Source organism: Coffea arabica, chromosome 6c (genome assembly GCF_036785885.1).
Source record: "Coffea arabica cultivar ET-39 chromosome 6c, Coffea Arabica ET-39 HiFi, whole genome shotgun sequence".
Taxonomy (NCBI): Eukaryota; Viridiplantae; Streptophyta; class Magnoliopsida; order Gentianales; family Rubiaceae; genus Coffea; species Coffea arabica.
The window spans coordinates 60,918,517-60,937,988 of NC_092320.1; the positions used below are offsets into that span (position 1 = coordinate 60,918,517).

At 35.1% G+C, this 19,472-nt stretch overlaps 2 protein-coding genes and 2 long non-coding RNA genes across 4 annotated transcripts; all 4 read right to left on the bottom strand.

Annotated features, from left to right (window-relative positions):
• Positions 1-1,080: 1,080 nt before the first annotated feature.
• LOC113693404 (F-box protein At5g07610-like) lies at positions 1,081-2,981 on the bottom strand. The gene is made up of 2 exons (XM_072053974.1): positions 2,256-2,981; positions 1,081-1,765 (listed from the first exon to the last, which is right to left on the bottom strand). The coding sequence occupies exons 1-2, from the start codon at positions 2,389-2,391 to the stop codon at positions 1,290-1,292; spliced, it is 612 nt and encodes a 203-aa protein (XP_071910075.1). The 5' UTR covers positions 2,392-2,981; the 3' UTR covers positions 1,081-1,289.
• Positions 2,982-4,365: 1,384 nt separating this feature from the next.
• Positions 4,366-5,738, bottom strand: LOC140008888 (F-box protein At5g07610-like). Its single transcript, XM_072053794.1, has 3 exons — positions 5,035-5,738; positions 4,517-4,949; positions 4,366-4,470 (listed from the first exon to the last, which is right to left on the bottom strand). The coding sequence occupies exons 1-3, from the start codon at positions 5,736-5,738 to the stop codon at positions 4,366-4,368; spliced, it is 1,242 nt and encodes a 413-aa protein (XP_071909895.1).
• A 5,736-nt stretch (positions 5,739-11,474) lies between these two features.
• LOC113692085 (uncharacterized) lies at positions 11,475-14,477 on the bottom strand. Its single transcript, XR_011816267.1, has 2 exons — positions 13,189-14,477; positions 11,475-13,101 (listed from the first exon to the last, which is right to left on the bottom strand). It is a non-coding gene; the product is annotated as an uncharacterized lncRNA (long non-coding RNA).
• Positions 14,478-15,908: 1,431 nt separating this feature from the next.
• On the bottom strand, positions 15,909-17,100 carry LOC140008157 (uncharacterized). Its single transcript, XR_011815558.1, has 2 exons — positions 16,999-17,100; positions 15,909-16,859 (listed from the first exon to the last, which is right to left on the bottom strand). It is a non-coding gene; the product is annotated as an uncharacterized lncRNA (long non-coding RNA).
• Between the last annotated feature and the right edge of the window lie 2,372 nt (positions 17,101-19,472).

Here is a 19,472-nt window from a genome sequence, read left to right on the forward strand (position 1 = left end):
AGATAAAACAAACTTCAATGAACTAAGTGGCAATTGGCATTCAGGAATATGGCAAATTACACTAACCTCTACCGAGATTTATTAGTAAAAAAGACCACCCTTTTTGTTATTCGAGTTACAACTACTCCCTCAAGAACTTTGACACACGTACATGCTCACGTTACCAGAGAATTTATTCACAACATAACACGAGGGATGCAACTACTCAGAATATGTATGGGGCTGGAACAACTTGCAGCACTATCATGCAACAACCCAGAGGAGAATTGTAAACTTGTGTGAAGATACAACAAATAATTTTGTTTAAGGAAATAATCAAACATCTGGTTTAAGAAACTAGTGAAGAATAACTTACTGCTTCTAGTTTGATATGCCTTACGGACACGCATACCTTCAGCATATATCTGATACATACAGGTGATGCCAAAAGGAGCCTAACCATGAATATGCTTTACCGAAAATCATGAAAACACCCACTAATCAGAAATAGAAAACCCTCTCAAATCATTGTAATATCGAAAAAAATTATAATTGTAAGGTATCTCCTCTCAAATCATTGTAATATAAAAAAAAAATTATAATTGTAAGGTATCTACAGCTAGAATCCAGTTGCAAAAATTTTTCCACTGAAAAGGAGAAGCATAACAGTTGAATCTCACAACAAGGCCACAAGATCCATTCAACTCATTATATTGATTCTTAGAGCACTTTGGAACCATACTCACTGCTATCCAATTTATGAAAAATAGCATGTGTAACTAAAATTCCTTAAGTTATTATCTCAAACAGGTGAATTATAAGGTTAAAACTTCACGAGGAAATCATCAAGAAGCTAGTAAGATGCAATACTTGTTGCCAAGACCAAAATCCATGAATGCACGCTAACAGACTTTCCATATATCTAATTTCTAAACCATCCAGTGCTACACATGCTTTCAAAAATGTATTTCAATCATCAGGAAGCAAAAGAAGAATCTTTAATAGAAAACCAGATTAAGCTAAAGGGCACCTGTTCCAAAATTTTGGCATTCAGATGAGTAATAACTATAACAATGAAATTACAACTAAAACATCTGGAAATTAAACTGCAAGACTAATTTAGTTCATAAAATTCATCCTTAAAGCATTCTACAACCGTACCAAGTTTACGTCAATTCATAATAAATGCCAACATTTGCAAACCAAGTAATGGTTCCATACTGTTAAAGTGTTCAAGTGGTAGGCAGGCAAAAAGAAAGTACATAAAGCTACTTAGTAGTTAGTACATGCAGGAACGTTTGAGAAACAAGTCAAACATAGGTGAGCGTCTTCATAACAGGGTAGCCATCCTTCCACTGATACAAGTTATCTCTACAGTCATCATCAGTATCTGTTGGCCCTACTTCAGCGAGCTCCTTAACAACCATGTCATTGATGTCATACAAAATTACTTTGCCCAGAAGAGATATCACTAGCCTCACCTTCTTTTCATTCTCATCCTCAACAAAATAAGTTAAACGAAATCTAAATCGCCAATCATCAGAGTGATCGAACTCTTCATCCACCATTGAGGGGTATAAAGTAGTTAGAGGAGCAAGATTAAGATGGTGCTTCAGAACCCACTCAGAACATCCACTTGCCAACTCAAAAACATCAAACAACATTTCTCCAGGGTTGTTAATATCAATAAAGTACATACATCCACCAGACTCCCCAAAGTACCAAATTCCAGAGTGCTCCATTGAGGCAGGAGGAGAAGGCAATGTGAAGTTAATGTCTTCTTTATCTAAATCAAAACAAACAATAGCCTTCCAATCAGTAATCCAATGGAGACAGCCATTCCATAACACACCGTTCCTGAAAAAGGTATGTAAAGGAGCATAATCTATCTCAAAAATGTCCCCACTGTCCCTCCAAGTCCCAGTTTCTGATTCATATATAGAGAATCCATAACTAATATTCATGATTCCCATCGCGAATCTATCCGTGATAGCTGGGGATCCCCACCAAACACACACCAATTTATAGTGATCAGATTTTAAAGGGTCAAATGCAATATTCAGAGCCACAAATGGATGCCTTTTTTCCAAAAGATTGAGCTGTGGGATAAGCCTATGCTGACTAGTTGAGGGGTTGTACACAGAAAATTCTCGACTACCATCCCTTAATTTTAACACAACAGCTACTAACCCATTACAAGAATGTAAATCCGTAATTTCACCATCAGTAAAGAAATTACTGCTTAAGTGGGAGACGGCAGTTTCCATTGAACTTACATACTCGTCGGAGAAAGAGATGAAATTGAGCTCCGGGTTTTTCCGCCATTTTTTGCGGAACAAAAAGAGGGCACGAGTGTTGCTGCTGCCACAGTAGAGACGGCGGAAAGAGGGGTTGGAAATGATCGAGAGCCATCCTCTGGAGACGCACTGGAAGCGGATGAGGGATTTTGGGGGTAAACAAAGTAAAATTTGTGTCAAGAGATCTTCATTGTGGGCTACGACGATCCCTGCTGCTGATATATAAGAGCAATCTTGAGGTGGGTTTTTGAGGGTGTTTGAGGAATCCGGTGAGAGGCTGAATCTTGATTTACCGGCAACCGGCCAAGCAGTAGAGGGGCGGAGGAGGGTTTCTTCAGCTTTAAATATGTGCCTAATCAACGGGCCTGTGGCGGGAGAACCGCCCCCGTCGGGAAGCATTGCTCCCAATTACTGTTTCTATCGTGCAAAGGTAGAATTGGGGATACGGAAACAAGGAAGAACTGAAATTTTGATTTAGAAGTTTTTTTTTTTTTTTTTTTTTGTGTTGTCATAGCAGTGTAGCGTGAGTATCTGGTCCCGTGGACTAGTTAGCCTTCGTTGCGGGCTGGGAGGGGCTCGCCCTAGCATCACCATCACCAGCCATGTTAACAGCGGGAGTCGAAACCGGATGGTACTCATTCAACTGAACTACTACCACTAGTTCCAACTCCAGAGGGCTGATTTAGAAACTAGAACAGCTGATGGGTTTTGGTTTACTACTATTTGAGAATGATGTAACTTGAAAAGCTTCTTGAGAAGCATTCAAATGTAATATTCTAAGGGTATACATTTTAAAATTTTTATTGGATTAATATTTTTGACAATGATAATTAGCATGCATTGCACAAATGATAATTATAAAAAATTTGATTTTGAATTCATATTTAATAATGGATACATTGTCAGTTTATGTAAAATTTTGTCTTTTTTTAATTAGTTCAAAAAGTAACTCAAATTCATAAGTACTTTTGGTATCACCATATGCAAATGTTTATGGTATCATCTAATTGGGAAGTTCTGCAATATTTTTTTTTATCGATGAATAGTATTTAGATGATTTTAGAAATTTAAATTGTTGAACAATGTGGTAAGAGTTTATTGAATTATTATAATGACTAGTGTATAATATTAAAAGAGATGGTAAAATTTACCTAAATTATATTGTCAAAAATTACAAAAATAACAATAACAATTCATTGTTACAATCTCGATACATAAGGTCTGTATCAGTATGAAGGGAAAGATGAATTGGATAGTTCTGACGGAGGGAGTATAAGCGAGAGATGTTACATTCGAGTTCTCCTATTTACTTACATTAAAAAAAGAGTTGTGTATTAATTAGTAAATGGAATTATATTAATCTGGCCATTTATTTTGAGCCACTAAGAAAATTGAATGTGATTTGCATATTCCAATTTTCCCATCCTAAGTTGTATAAGAAAAACAATAATTGTAGTATATTGTTAATCATTACCAAAAATCAGCACTCATTACCATTCCATTTTTTCTTTTCTCCTTTGGGTGAATGCTATATTGCTTTAATATGTTCGTGTCGATCCTTGGAAGCAAGACAAAACTTGGAGCATAACCTTTGAACCAGCAAACAAGGAAGAATCTGACAGTTTCAACCATAAAACTGATAATCGCAGATTAAAAAAACTGAAATTCCTGCGAACCCATTGGGTTTCAAAAAATTTGAACGTTCCGGTTCCAAGCTTGAATAGCATAGTGTTTCGCTTGCCTTCGACATTTTTGCAGCCCTGATACAAAACGCAAATTCACAGCATTCGTCCACTGGATGTTGGCAACACAATCCATGGTACAAAGCTTCATAAACTCACAACTGAGAATTTCATCAAGGGAAAATCAGAAATTTGATAAGGAATATGCAAGTTCTGTAGAGATGGCTTAATTAAGAACTCAGCGAATTGTTTTGACATCAATTCTTGACTACTGTCAGAAACCTGTTATCATCAGAAAGTCTTTTCAACTATAAAGCAGAAAAAGGAGAAATCCCCAAGTTCACAAGCTAATAAAGCTTGATGACACTAAGAATATTTCCACAGACAAAAATAATAAAACAACGAAATCACAAAACAAAAACAGGCCTGCAAGATTCCCGTAATTGGCAATATCCATCCTCCAAGCGTTCTGCCACTGTTTCCTGAAGAGCAACACGAGCATATATGTCGACCTGGTCCCCAATGCATGTAAGAGCATGCTAGGGAGAGCAATTAAACGCAAGCACGAGTCTCCATGAATTGATAGACTTTCCTCCGGTTATAAGATCTACCCCTCCAGCCACGATCAGTATCCTTCGGCTCTTCTTCTTCAAGCTTCTTAAGAGTCATATCCTCAATGTCGTACAAAATCACCTCACCGTCCTCCGGAGATAATACAAGCATCGGTTTTTCTTCTGTCCCATCCCAGAGAAGACGAGAAATACAAAATGGAGTATAAAACCGATTCAAGACTTCATCCTTCGATGAGGGACACAGACTTTGTAGTAGAGCAAGGTCTACACGATACTTGAATACCCATTGAGAACAGTCCCTTGCCAGCTCAAGAATGTCGAGCAGTGGCGCTTGAGAGCCAACAACCTCCATGAGGTACAAACTGCCGCCAGATTCTCCAAATTCCCAAAGCATCCCCGGTATTCGAGGTATAGGAGACCTTGTGAAGTTGAGGCACTGTTTATCTAGATCAAAGCACAAAATACGGCTTGAATCACCTATCCAATAAAGATCACCATTCCAACCACACACGCACAAGTTTGTAACGATCAGGATTTAAAGGATCAAACGCAATATTCAGAGCCTGAAAAAACCGAAGTTGACGACCTAGATTTAAAGATTTCAAACGGGGAATAAGCCTATACCCACAAGTAGTAGGGTTGTACACAACAAAGTAGTGTGGTCCACATCCATACTCATCTTTAGTCTTAAACACAAGAGCTAATAACCCATTGCAATAATGTAAACCCTCTGGCTCTGGATTCAAATTGAGATTCTCGCACAAGTGGGGAACTGTGTCACCCTCTGAACTTACATACTTTTGTTGGTGGATGGAGATGAAATTAAGCCTGTCACCCACGGGGAGGAAGAAAACCAATGTTCCAGAGGAAACAACAGAACGGAGACGCCTGAAGTCTGGGCTGCATATGGTTGAAAGCCACTGCTTGGACACGGACGGGAAACGATGGAGGGATTTTCTGGGTAAGTAAAGTAAAATCTGTATTAAGAGGTCTCCATTGTTGCCTATAACATTTGCTGCTGCTGCTGCTGATGCTGATGCTAATGAATAGGAGGAGAAAGAGGAGGTTTCATCATCATCTGGGGCTTTGTTTTTGAGGGTTTGATTTGGTTTTCCGCTTTCAAATTTTGATGTTTCGGCAGTTGACTTGACAGTTGGAGAGGAGCGGCCGGAGATTTTTGTGGGATCTTTTAGGCCTGAAGATTTCATCGTGACCGGCTGGGAAAGATGGAAATTTCGTTGGTTGATTTTGTAAGGAGATCGCTGTTGGGCTGGTTGTGTTGCATGCATCAACAATCTCCTCCTACTCACGCTAAACCCTACCTAACCCTATTTGTACTTGTTGGTTGCAATTTCAAAAGCCTTGCTTAACAAAAGAAAACACCCTAAACTTATCTGCTTTTGTTGTTAAACTCTAGCCTATGTTTTTAAACTTGGACCGGACCGGACAGTCCAACCGGTTCAACTGGGACCGGCTAGAGATCTAGTCCGAGTTGCTCTAAAAACTCGAATGACAGAGAACTCGGTCAAGTCTGGGTCAAAATCAGATTTGACCGGAAACCTGTAAGACCGCTGAGAACTCGATTTTTTTATTTGCCATTTTTGTTGCCTTTTTTTCCCCTTTGCCTATCTAAATCCCTACTGATCTCTCGCCTCTCTAGAAATCCATTTTCACCTCCTCAGTTCCTTCAATTTAGCCACCACAATTAGTGCTTGATATCTTTTTCAAAATAAGATTTAATCTTAGATATGGGGAAAAGACCAAAAAAAAGAAAAAGGGATGAAGAAAAGAGCAGATTGAAGAAAAAAGATAAAAGTTTTATTATTTGTTAGTTTTGAAAATAAATACCTAAGGATATAAGAATGGAAATCCTAAAAAGAAATAAGAAATAAGAATGGAAATAAAAACTCAAAAAAAAACGAAAAGGAGGAAGGAAGGAATGGACAAGACTTGGATATTAATGTAAAGGAGGAAGGAATTGGGGGAATATTAATGTAGGGTTCAAAAAGCTTTTTCAATATTGTATTCTAACCCCTTGGATATTGAAAAACTATTAACATACCTAGAAATGTTTCATAGTCTATAAATATTCTCCACAAATTTAACTTTAAACTTGTAATATGCATTGAATTATATAAATTGCTATTTGATTGTTCTAACTTCTTTGCACTTTCTTGTTAAACAGTTTTGAAACATCAAACACATATGTGTACACCTTTATTGATATTAGCATGCTTTTAGATATATTACATAATATTTTAATTTCTAAATAATTTTTATTAATAACATCACATTGAAGTTATGACATCTATGAGAAGGATCTCGATATGTCAATCTAAACTTATGAAGTTGTAAACCACCAATTTAAAGATAAACTTTATATCTTATTTTGATTAAATATTATTAATAAATATTTATGACATATTTATGATGTCATTTAATTTAACCCCCGGTCGAACCCATTGACCCCTGAACTCAGCCGAGTCAATACCCGGTCCGAGTCTGAAAACATAGCTCTAGCATCAAGATGTTGCTAAATTCTAGGGATCAATATGTTTATCTCAAAATTAAAATTTAGATAAGTAAATCTTATACATAGTAACAGTTTATACATTAACTATTGGATTCATGACAAATGTACGAAAGTTAAATTTCAAATTTAAATCTTACATAATTATCATTTATCACTATGAGTATATGCATAATTGCATTAAAGTGTATATACATTGTCAGAATAGTAAAAATTAATCTAAGATTAATCCTTCAGATATTATTAGTTGATAAGTTAAGCATAGAACAGTGGTAAAGAAGTAAAAAGTTTTTATCTAAAAATATTAGCCAATTAGACGTGTCTTATACTCTCAAGTCTTCTTTTTCTTCCTTCTAATATTCCTTCGAAAAATAGTAAAAAGCAGTATAGAATTTCATTGGGCTGAAAGTGCATTGATATGAATTAGGCCTTCAAAAAATAATAATAAAACATTATCCATTAGCCACACCATTCAACTCTCATGTACCATCTAACATTTGATCCCCAAAATAAATGATTTGAACGTCTATTAAAAATTATTGTCTTGAAACTATAGGGAAGAGCACTAAACTAGGACGGGCTCTATTGAGAGATCTGGAGCCTCTCAAGTTAAATTTTTGCCTAATTCTACTGGTCATATCATTCTTATAATTTTTAATATAAATTTATACAATTTTGGTGCAAAAGTGAATTCACCAACTTCGACGTGAAATTTATGATTACACCAAAGTTGTACACTGTTGCCTCAAATGTCTATAAATCATATCAATCAAGTCAAATTGGATAGGACTCAGCTTCAGAGGCATCCAATTAGAGAAAACAGTCCAGAAACACTGTACTGTAAATTAATACATCTAGCTATCGCATTTAAGGAATAACAATAATTGAAAGAAGACGAAAGTTCATCTAAGGCTTATAGATTTTAAGTAAGGAACATGGCCAGGGATTAAATCTTCCCCAATTCCAAAGCTTGATGGCACCCCTCACTGTAACTTTCACAATCAGAACAATCATCTAAACCATAACCATGAATTTAGAGCCATAGTGTCTGGCATATAAATTGCAAGCTTCATTTCATTCTCAATCAAACCAACCTACAACTTTAACTGCAATTGAGAAATACATTTATCCTTGGGAGGGTTTGGGTTGGTAGTTATAAGTTTCCTGTGAGACCTCAAAGATACCGGCTTTTGGGGTTCTCTCGGGGTTTAGATTTGTAGAAATTGACGTAAGCTCTTTGGGCTTCGAAAGAAAGAGAATTACATTTATCCTAGCCAAACTAAGTGATACTTCCACACCCCAAAAAAAATCCAGTGTAGCTAAATAGAAGTAAACCAAGCCATTTTTTTTTTCTGATGAGTGAAAGATTTTGAATGCAGAACCTTTGAATTATAATTTCTCCCATTTATACTTTTTTTCATCATATCATCCAACTCAACCCTCTCCAATCAAGCCTCTCCAATCAAGCGACTTAACTATCCAACCATAAGCCAGCATCGTTCTCTGTTGGTAGGCATGGATCCACTAACCAAAGTTATCCCTCTAGCCATCACCAGTACCCACTGGTGCTACTTTAGCAAGCTCCTTTTCAACCATATCATTGATATCAAACAAAATTATTACATACTAAACAACCAAATTTCATGAGTTTGACTTAGCTTGAATCCTGTTTAGGTTTGGTTGTAATTATCAAGCCAAACTTAAAGATCAAGTCTTAAGCTATTTAGGTATACCAAAACTGTATTCAACTTCCTTTGTCCGTCTAGGCCCTACCTATTAAACCCAAAAAAAAAGGGATAATTTTAGAAATCTCCCATGAGGTTTTTAACTATTTCACTGGCCTCTCTCCAGGTTTTCAAAATTATACTAACCTCCCTTAAGATTAATTATCTTGTAACATTTAAACTCAATCAATAATTAAAAGTGATATTAGGGGAGAGAAGATAATATGATTCCATTAATGTCCCCATTTATTACATTATTTAATTAATTTAATATCAACTCACACATTAAAGAAAAACATTAAAATTTGTCATTTATCGTTAGGGATCAGATCACATATAATATCAAAAAAATAGTGTATCATTCTATATTTTTCACTTAATAGAAGATCCAAATAACTCTTTTAAGTTACACACCCATTGTCAAACATGGTGAACAATAAATAATCAAAAAATTAGCAACCAGCATATTATAGAAAACAAACTTTAACATCTTAAATATTCTTGTCAACATATTAAGCTTAGTTGCTGAGATTTTTTTGGTTAAAGTTCACTTTTTGTAATATTTTGGTTACAAATTTTTTTGATTATTTGTAGCTGATCATGTTTGATAATGAGTTTATAACTAAAAAGAGCAATTTGAATCTTACATTAAGTGAAATATATAAAATGATATACTATTTTTGATGCTTTATGTGAATTAATTCTCGATGATAAACAACAAATTCTAGAGTTTTCTTTTAATGTTTAGATATTAGATAGGGAAAATCGTTCAAAACGTCCCTCACATTTTACAAGATGACTTTTTTCGTCCCTCACTTTTAAAAGTGTAATTTTACGTCCCTTACAAATTCACATTGACCAAATTTGGTCCTTACCTAGGTTTCCGACTAATTTTTTGCCGGAATCCATCACGTGACTTGCATATGATTATTTTTTAAAGACAAAATTTTCAAATCAAATTTTTACATAATCTGATTTATAGCCCCTCACATTTCACAAAATGAATTTTTTAGTCCCAAACATTTTACAAAATGAATTGTTTCGTTCCTCACATTTCGAAAAATGAATTTTTCCATCCCTCACATTTTTCAAAATGAATATTTTCATCCCTCATTGATCATGTGTATGAATAGTTTTTTTTTTCTATAAATCCACGTATATTTGTGACCTTTCTCTTTTGGTAATAATTTATTTACTGAATTGTATAATAAGGTCATCTAATTAATGGGTCCTAACTCGAATTCTACTCGTTACTTTTAAGACCAATAGTTGAATTACTTGCCTTTTAATTGTCTTAAATTTTGAAAGTGCAAATCCTTTATTTCTTTTGTCATACTTTTCTTTTGTTTATTTTTTCTGTCCAAATTTAATTCAATATAAACACTCGATAATATTTAGGATTAACTGTCTTCTTTATTTTCAAATTTCGAGTAAAAAAAATGAATATAAGTGAAAAACTAACAATTTTTTAAACTCATGTGTATATCTATTTGATTTCACTTGAACAGTATGAATACTATGTAATATATCTCTATTTGATTTCACATGCTATTCGTACTGTTCAAGTGAAATCAAATAGATATATATATATATATATGTACATGAATTTAAAAAAAATTATTCACACACATGATCAATAAAAGATGAAAAAATTCATTTTGAAAAATGTGAAGGATGAAAAAATTCATTATGTGAAATGTAAGGGACGAAAAAATTTATTTTATGAAATGTGAGAGATTATGAATTGAATTATATAAAATTTGATTTGACAAATTTACCCTTAAAATATGATCACGTGCAAGGCACGTGGTGAATTCCGACAAAAAATTAGTCGGAAACCTAAGTAGGGACCAAATTTGACCAATGTGAATTTGTAAGGGACGTAAAATTACATTTTTAAAAGTGAGGGATGAAAAAAGTTATTTTACAAAATGTGAAGGACATTTTGAACGATTTTCCCTATTAGATATATTAAACAATTTAGTAGATGCGAGACAATGATGGAATCATATTATCTTCTCTTTCATACTATTACTTTTTTAATTATTGGTTAAACCTAGATGTTATAATATAATAAATCTCAAGAGAGATTGGTATAATTTTCAAATTTTTGGTATAATTTTCAAATTTTGAAGGGAGGCTAGTGAAATAGTCAGAAACCTCGAAAACATGAGGTTTCTGAAATTATCCCAAAAAAGTACCAAGCACCAACCCCAACTAGCCACTAGATTCGTGTAAAAGAAATTAACAACTGATAAAGATTTCCAGATCAGAAATTGAAAATTTGCAAAAACTAAAATCAGAACATCAATTAGGGATGGGGATAGGCAAATTGCAATGCAAAGGCACATCACCAAAGAATTTGGATATATATTGAGTTGAGATTATGGGTTGACTTTTCATCAAAAAGCTTGTGAGGATTTTAAGTTTTTAACCAGAGTCCATGGAGATAACCATATATTCAAATTCTATACTAAAAAACTTTAAGCTCAAAGATGTTCATATTTTGATAACTCTGCTTCTCTAACTTACTTAAATTCAATATGCAAACAAATACAGCCTTTTTTTATGAGATTTGTTGGTAAGATCAAATGCACATCATACTAACCTCCACTGCGACTTCATGTTATGATTCATGCCATTCTTAATTCCAATTTACCAAAGGTTTTTCTAACAAGTGCTCCCAACACTTTAATTACACTTAATTTACTATACGCCAAACATAATTACAATGTGGATATACACAATTATATTAATTATCTCTTCAATTTAGATACTTTTCCAAATTAATTTTATTCTTACTAAAGAAATTAGCATTTGAAATTATCTTAACACGTAACTCCACACCCTTTAGTTACTCTTCCAGCCATGATCAGTATCCGTTGGCCCCACTTCAACAAGCTCCTTAACAGTCAGATCCTCAACGTCATATAAAATTACCTTCCCCAACAGAGAAATCAGAAGCCTCGGCTTTTTCTCATCATTCTCACGAAAACAAGTTATACAAAATCTGCATCGACCATCACCAAACGGACCAGAAACTTCATCCACCACTGAAGGATACAAAGTTGTAACAGGAGAGAGGTCTGGTTGACACTTCAAAACCCATTCAGAATAGTCCCTTTTCAACTCAAAAATGTCGAATAACAGCGCTTGTGGGCAATTGACCTCAATAAGATACAAACAGCTTCAAGACACTCCAAAGTCCCAAATATCCGACTCACTATGATGCATACGAGGAGAAGGCACTGTTAAGTTAAGGCATTCTTTATCTAAATCAAAGCATAAAGTCTCCCTCCTACCACTTACCCAATGAAGATCACCATTACACAACATTCCATTCATGAAATAAATATACACAAAGTCCCTCCCATTTATGGCCTTAGCGTCCCTCCAAGTCCCAGTTTCAGATGAATATATAGAGAATTCATATCTCCTTAGAGGGGTTTGACTCGCATCATTCCTTGGCATGTAACGTTCTGACCATACACAGACAAGTTTGTAGTCATCAGATTCTACAGGATGAAACACAATGTTCAGAGCCGCAAAGCGACGTTCCCTTTCCAATAGATTGATCCTTGGAATATGCCTCTGCTGACTGCTAGTAGGGTTACACACAAGAAAGTCTTTGTGACCATCATCTTTTGATTGAAACACAAGAGCTAATAACCCATTGCAATAATGAAAACCCTGAAACTGCCCATCTTGAAAGGAAATGAAATTGCTCAAGTTGGAAAATGTGGTGCCCACTGAACTTGCATTTTCTTGGTGGAAGGAAATAAAATTAAGCTTGTCCCAGTTCTGGTGGATGAAAACAAAGGCTCCAGAGTCTGCAGCAGTGCCAGAGGAGGAAGTCGTCATTGTGGTGGTGGGATAAAATTGAGAATGCAGATGCCTGAAAGTGGCGCTGGAAATGATTGAGAGCCATTGCTTGGAGACGGATTGAAATCGAATGAGGGATTTTGGGGGTAAGTGAAGTAAAAGGTACTTTAAGATTTCCTTGTTGTTGCCTATAATAATTGCTGCAAAATGATAAAGAGGAGGAGAAGGAGAATCAGAAGGTTCCATGACTTGGGGTTTCAAGGCTGAGTTATTTATTTTGGGCAATTGGCTAGTTTGTTGAAGCAGCAGAGTAGCTGGGGTTCTGGCTCTGCAAAATGATTAAGAGGAGGAGATGGAGAATCAGAAGGTTCCATGGCTTGGGGTTTCAAGGCTGAGTTATTTATTTTGGGCAATTGGCTAGTTTGTTGCTGCAGCAGAGTAGCTGGGGTTCTGGCTTTTGCTTATTGGTTTTGGAGCTGAAAAATTCATCAAAACCTTAAAAAATGAAAAAAAAAAAAGTAAACCACAAAAGAGAAATTAAGCAATAAAGAGTTAAAAAAATTGAAGATTTAGTGGGCATACCTCCTCTGATCATTTGACATGTGAGGCCACACAGATTAAGAAAATATGGAACTTCATACCTAAATCCAGAGAATTAAAAGAAGAGAGGTGACTACTATTTCCACAACAGTGATGGAGTCAAAGGAAGAAGTGCAAGCATAGTAAAGTAATGAATACAAGAAAAAGTAGATGGTCCCTTTGACGAACATTGCCATGCGGATGGTCCATGTGACACTGCAAGTGGATGGTCCATGATCATCCACGAATATTAACAAGAATGGTGGTGGGTTTAAATAAGGAATAGCCCACCACTATTACTTGTGATCCATGATTAATGTTAGTACGTGGCACGGCATTGTCATGCAACATGCATGGTGTATCTAATAGTTTTCACTATGTGAACTCCCTACCACATTTTCCACCGACAGGTTGTACAATGTAAATCCAAGAAGCAAATGGGCAAAAAGTTCAATTGACATTAAGATAGAAATGTTAGTCCAACCCTGATGGAGGCAAAAGTACCCCCAAAAGGGTGCCCTGTATTACAAGTCTTATTTCTGCAACCTTGATTTTACCATCATTTGCTGTCTCTCTATATGGGGAGAAAAATATATTGCTTACCTTATTTGATCAACCATAATGTACTTTAAGAGCTAATCAGGATCTATGTGTAATGAATTTCAGAAAAAGGAAAAACAAAAATACAGTGTCTACCTCAGAAGTTCGAGGAAGTTGAGCGAGCAAAAATGCATTTAACCAACAATACATTTCCATGGTTTCTTTGGAAAGCCATTGAAAGCTGTCTGGTGCACAATGAATAAACATGCCGAATTGATGATATTTAGATTAACCAAAAATGCTACAAATAACATACAACTTAACAGAAAAAGTGCTGTGATACTTGAATATGTTTGTATTACCAAGCCTTAGACAACCCCAAGCTGTTAATACAGCGCAAGCACTGTAAAAATTGGAGAATGTATGCAAAACTCAATTGCATTATATAGTTCTGAGTCTTCCTAGGATTTAATGTTCCCTACATTCTGACAAACACAAAATTTGAATAACTACACAAGAGACATTTCAATCACACCAGCTTAAATCATGAAGCATCACAAACCTTAAAATATGCTCCTTATTAAACAACCAGATCTTGACTGGGCTAGATTAAGTCTTGTTTGAGTTTGGCTCGAATCATGAAGCCAAACTTGAAGATCAAGATGTAAGGACTTTAGGAAATCAAACCAAGCGTGAACAACAGACTTATTCAACTGCCTTGCCAACCTAGTTCTCAACCAGAAAAATAAAGAGTACTAATCCACTGCATTTCTGCAAAATGATCCAGGGGAAAAGATTTTCAAAAAGACAAGTCAAAAACATCAGTAAGGAATATGCAACTTACAAATGCAAAGGTACATCAACAAAAAATTTCAAAAAACTATGTTGATATTAAGGGTCCGCTTGATAAAACTGAATCTTAATTCTGAAATCTGAATACTCAGACAATTAATGCGCTGAATTTTTGGATTTAGAAATTTATGCCACAAAATCTTGTTGGCTAAAGACAGCTTGAGAAGTCATACAAAATACGGTACTTGTGGCTATCAAGTTCAAGCTGATATTCGAAGCTTTTTGACCAACTCTGCATCATTTGCTAAGGGGGATTGCTTGATAGGAAATAATTAAATTAATTTTTTATTAGAGTGAAAACAACCCCTGATGCAATTTTCACAAAACTATAATATAAATCAAATGATTCAGTGCGAATACATTACAAAAAGAAGGCATCAATTAAACAAAGTACTTACTTTGAGCAAAAAAGGACCATGAATTTGTGAGACTCAATATATGAGTTGTTGGAGATAAAGAAAAGTCAGAGGGAGAAAAGAAGCAAGAAGATCAGTGATGATGACAAGTAGAGAGGAAAGAGACATTAGGCAGAAGAAGAAAGAGGCAATGATGAAAAGGAATAGGAGAGGCGTTAAATAGATAAAATTTAGATGGAGAAGGAATCTGAACGTGCTTAACAGAGCGACTTTAGATATGGTTTTTGCGGTTGTTAAAAGTATTCTGTTGAAATGTGTAGATGATCTCACAAGGACACTAATCACGGATGCGTTTTGCTTAACATCTGGACACGTAACTTTCGTATCTTATACATTTCTTGAGGCAAATTATTAGTGTGTAGTACATATTACAGGTGAGCATGATCAGTTAAACAAACTTCAATGAATAAATACCAATGACAAAATCAGTTTGCTTTCAAACCTATGGTCCAGAATAGTTCAAGCAGATTCCAAACTTGAAGATGCCACAGTTGTGCTAGAACTGTTTAGCATTCAATATTTTAGCAGTAAACTAAAAATCTCTCATCTCACTAGTTCACAACAGGCAAACAATCATGTGAAATCATAATTAGGAATTGATTATAATCTATGTAGGTGCCATAATTGTTGCCCAAATCACTAGGGGAAACCTTTGAACTCTTGGTAATGCATAGTAGCAAATCTTTAACTAGCCTATTTTCCCAGTTGTCTATAGCTGAAACATGTTTCCAAAGTAGTCTTCTCAATTATATAGAAGGAAAGAACAATCCTTTATTGCGCATTAAAATATGACTTGAGGCATGTAAACAATAATTTCCACAGTCAAGAAATGAAATCACAAAGCAAAATTTCAGCAAGCTACAAGACTCACGTAATTGAAAATATTCATATATCCAAGCATTTTGCAACCATAACTTAAATAATACATTTACTGTCTTAAACAATATCATAAAAAATTCCGAACTTACAATGTAATGATACCGTTGAATATTCAACCAGGAGGATATTATTTAGTACATCAAGGCAGCCTCTTGATACATATAGTAGCATGTTATGGATAACAATCAAACACTAGCAAGAGTCTCCACAAACCGGCAAGCATCTGTCCAGTAATAAGAGTTACATTTCCACTCATGATCAACATCCACAGGCCCTACTTCAACGAGCTCCTTAAAAACCATATCCTTGATCTCATATAAAATTACCTTACCCAGCAGAGCAATCACAAGTCTCGGTTTCCTTTCTTTCTCATCCTCAACCAAGCAAGGTATACAAAATCTACATTGATCTTCATCAAATGAAATAAGGCCTTCGTCCACCATTGAAGGATATAAAATTGAAAGTGGATTGAAGTCTATATGATACTTCAAAACCCATTCAGAATGGTCCCTTTTCATCTCAAAAATGTCAAAGAATAGCCGTTGTGGCTCATTAACCTCAATAAGATACAAACAGCCTCAAGACACTCCAAAGTACCAAATATCCCACTTACTGTAATGTATATGAAGAAAATAAATTGTCAAGGCATTCTTTGTCTGGATCAACACAGAGGGTCCCTCCATCCACTTAGCCATTGAAGATCACCATCACACAACACTCCATTCACAAAATAAATATCCATCAAATCCTTCCCAGGGATTTCGGGGTTAAATAAGTAAAAGACATGTTAAGATTTCTTCATTGTTGCCTATAACACTCGCCGCTGCAAAATGATGAACAGGAGGAGAAGGAGAAGGGTCCATGACCTGGAGCTCCGAGGATGAGTTTTGATTTTCCGGCAATTGACTGGGCTGCTGCAGCAGCAAAGATGTTGGGTTTCCGGCTGCTGCTTTTGGCTCTTTTTGGTCTCAAGAACCCATCCAAAACCTAAAGAACAGGGGAAAAAATTGAAAAACAGAAATTGGGAAACAAAAGGGTTGTCAGAAGGTGAAGAATCGGTGGCTTACCTCCTGTGCTTATTTGGTTTCTGAAGATACAAATGTGACGAGAATATGGTACTTCTTACCTGAAACCAGCAGAGAACAGGTAAAGGGCTGATGCAATTACACAGACAAGAAGTACTCCACTCAAGTGTGGAGTGTACACTAGACTCCACGTTAATGGCGGCAAGTACCGTACCTTGTTTGGACCCTGATTTTCCATGAAAAATTTTTTAGATTTTTGTTAACATTTTTTTTAATTATCTTTTTTTTTTAATTTACGTATATCAAATCTCTGCCATATATTACTTTACAAAGACTTTTGAAAATAGCAATCCACATGGGAGAGCCCGTTCGGATTGCAGTTTTTGAATAGTTTTTGAAGAAAACTTAAGAGCCCATTTTTTAAAAAAATGTTTGATGATTTTTGAAGAAAACTTAAGAGCCCATTTGGATTGTTATTTCTGTGACATGTTTGATGATATTTTTTGCATTTTCAAAATAATTTTTGGAGAAAATTCATGTTAAGATTTGTTGTTTCTAATGATGTGTGATGATATATATAATTTTTTTCACGTATAAAATGATGATTTCTATCCAAAATAATTAATGAAGTCGATAGTGTTGTTCAAATTAGAAAGGTATTCTAGTTTAATTTCATTAGATACTTAAGCATACAGACTAATTGGGTTTAAGAGACCTATTATCTATAATAATGGGTAGATTTTACATTTTGGTAAAGAGTATTTGGTGTTATATAAGACAATTAAAGAATTTCCCTACATTTACATAATGTTGGTTTGTCTAACTTTTGGTTTGAAGAGAGTTCATTTAATGTCCTGTCTCTAAGCCAAAAAAAAAAAAAAAAAAAAAAAAAACTGTTTTGAATATTTTGTAGTGCTTATAAAACTATGCATCCATTGAGTCTTGTAGCTAAGATGCTATATTTTAGTAATGCCATTAACTATTCAGAGAAGGTTATGGTGTTAACAGGAAACACAGTTCATGTAATCTATTCTGTTGATGATGTTTTAGGCTTTAGGAAATCAGAATTTTGGACTACTCTGCTTCTGGAGCTGCAGCTTCCACAAGACATATGGGTAATTCAAGAGACACATCAAATCCCATCACATAAAATCCACTTATCAACTTCAAAACATGGCAGTGGTTGGCTCTCTAGATTCTTACCTAGAGGTCACGGATTCGATTCCTGCTTGTCCATCGTGTGGTGCATCTTTGGGGCGAACTTTGCACCATCGCAGGGGATTAGTCTGGTGTAAGTCAAGATACCCTGTCTCAACAACAACAAAAAAACCTTCAAAACAGGGCATCACCAACTTCTGTTGAGCATTGTCAATGGGGATTGAAATATTATCTCAGTAATAAAATTTCACAGTTGTCATCCTTTCAAATGAGAGTTAAAAAATGAAAACTCAGGAAAAGGCAAAAGCAGACTTGCTAGTGAAAAGCAGCACAAAGTAATCGCTGCTTCAAGTGACAAATATATCCTGGACACAGTAATGCCCTGATGCACTATGAGCATTGTCAATGAGGAGCCCAATCATGAATGGCTTTTTCCATAAAAACATGTGAATAAGTACTTTTGAGTAACTTGTATTGATTGCATGCCAATAAAATCATCGAACCCAACTTCTATCAATGAAGCTATTTGTGATTGAGGCAGTTCGCTCATCAGGCCACAATCAAGTTTAACTTCGACCTATTCCTGACTCAAATACATTATTGTACGTGTATATTACAGGTTCAAAGGTAATCCATTTGGCCACCAAACTAGAAGTGAACCCTGTTATCAGCCCAAAGCAGGTGAAAAGTCGATGCCAATTGATGAAAAACTACTGAGGTAACTAGGGATGGCAATGGGCGCAGGTGCCCGCGGAGGGCTCACGGGGCGCGGGTTGGGGCGGGGGGGGGCAATTTTTTCCCCCCGCTTAGAAACGGGGCGGGGGGCGGGGGTATACTCCCCCGCCCCGCCACTCGCAAAATATATATATATATATATATATATATATATATATATATATAAATGACTATATATTATATGTAAGTTAATTAGTTATAAACTTATGATAATGATATTATTAGTTAGATGTATTATATAACGTATATTAGTTTATATAATATAATTGATATTATCAATTATATGAATAATTATACATGTCTACTAATAGAATTTATTAATTAGTTATACTAAATTTACTAATACATTTATACTAAATTTCTAATTACACTTAATAGAATAACATTTTTTTCTCAAAAAAAAAAGCACAAACACAATGATGAATTAGTGATTGTATTTGTACTAAAAGTGAAAATTTGACTATTTTAGTTATATTTATTTCATCATATTGGATTGTATTCAAATAACTTCTGTTTGATTGTTTTTATGAGTTTCAATTGTAAAATTACAATGAATAATAATTTGGTGATGTGTTGATATTTTAGTACTTGATTATTTATTAAAATTTAATTATAATAAAATTTTATTAACCCCGCGGGGGAAGCGGGGCAAGGCGGGGCGGGGGCGGGGCTGGGGGAGCGG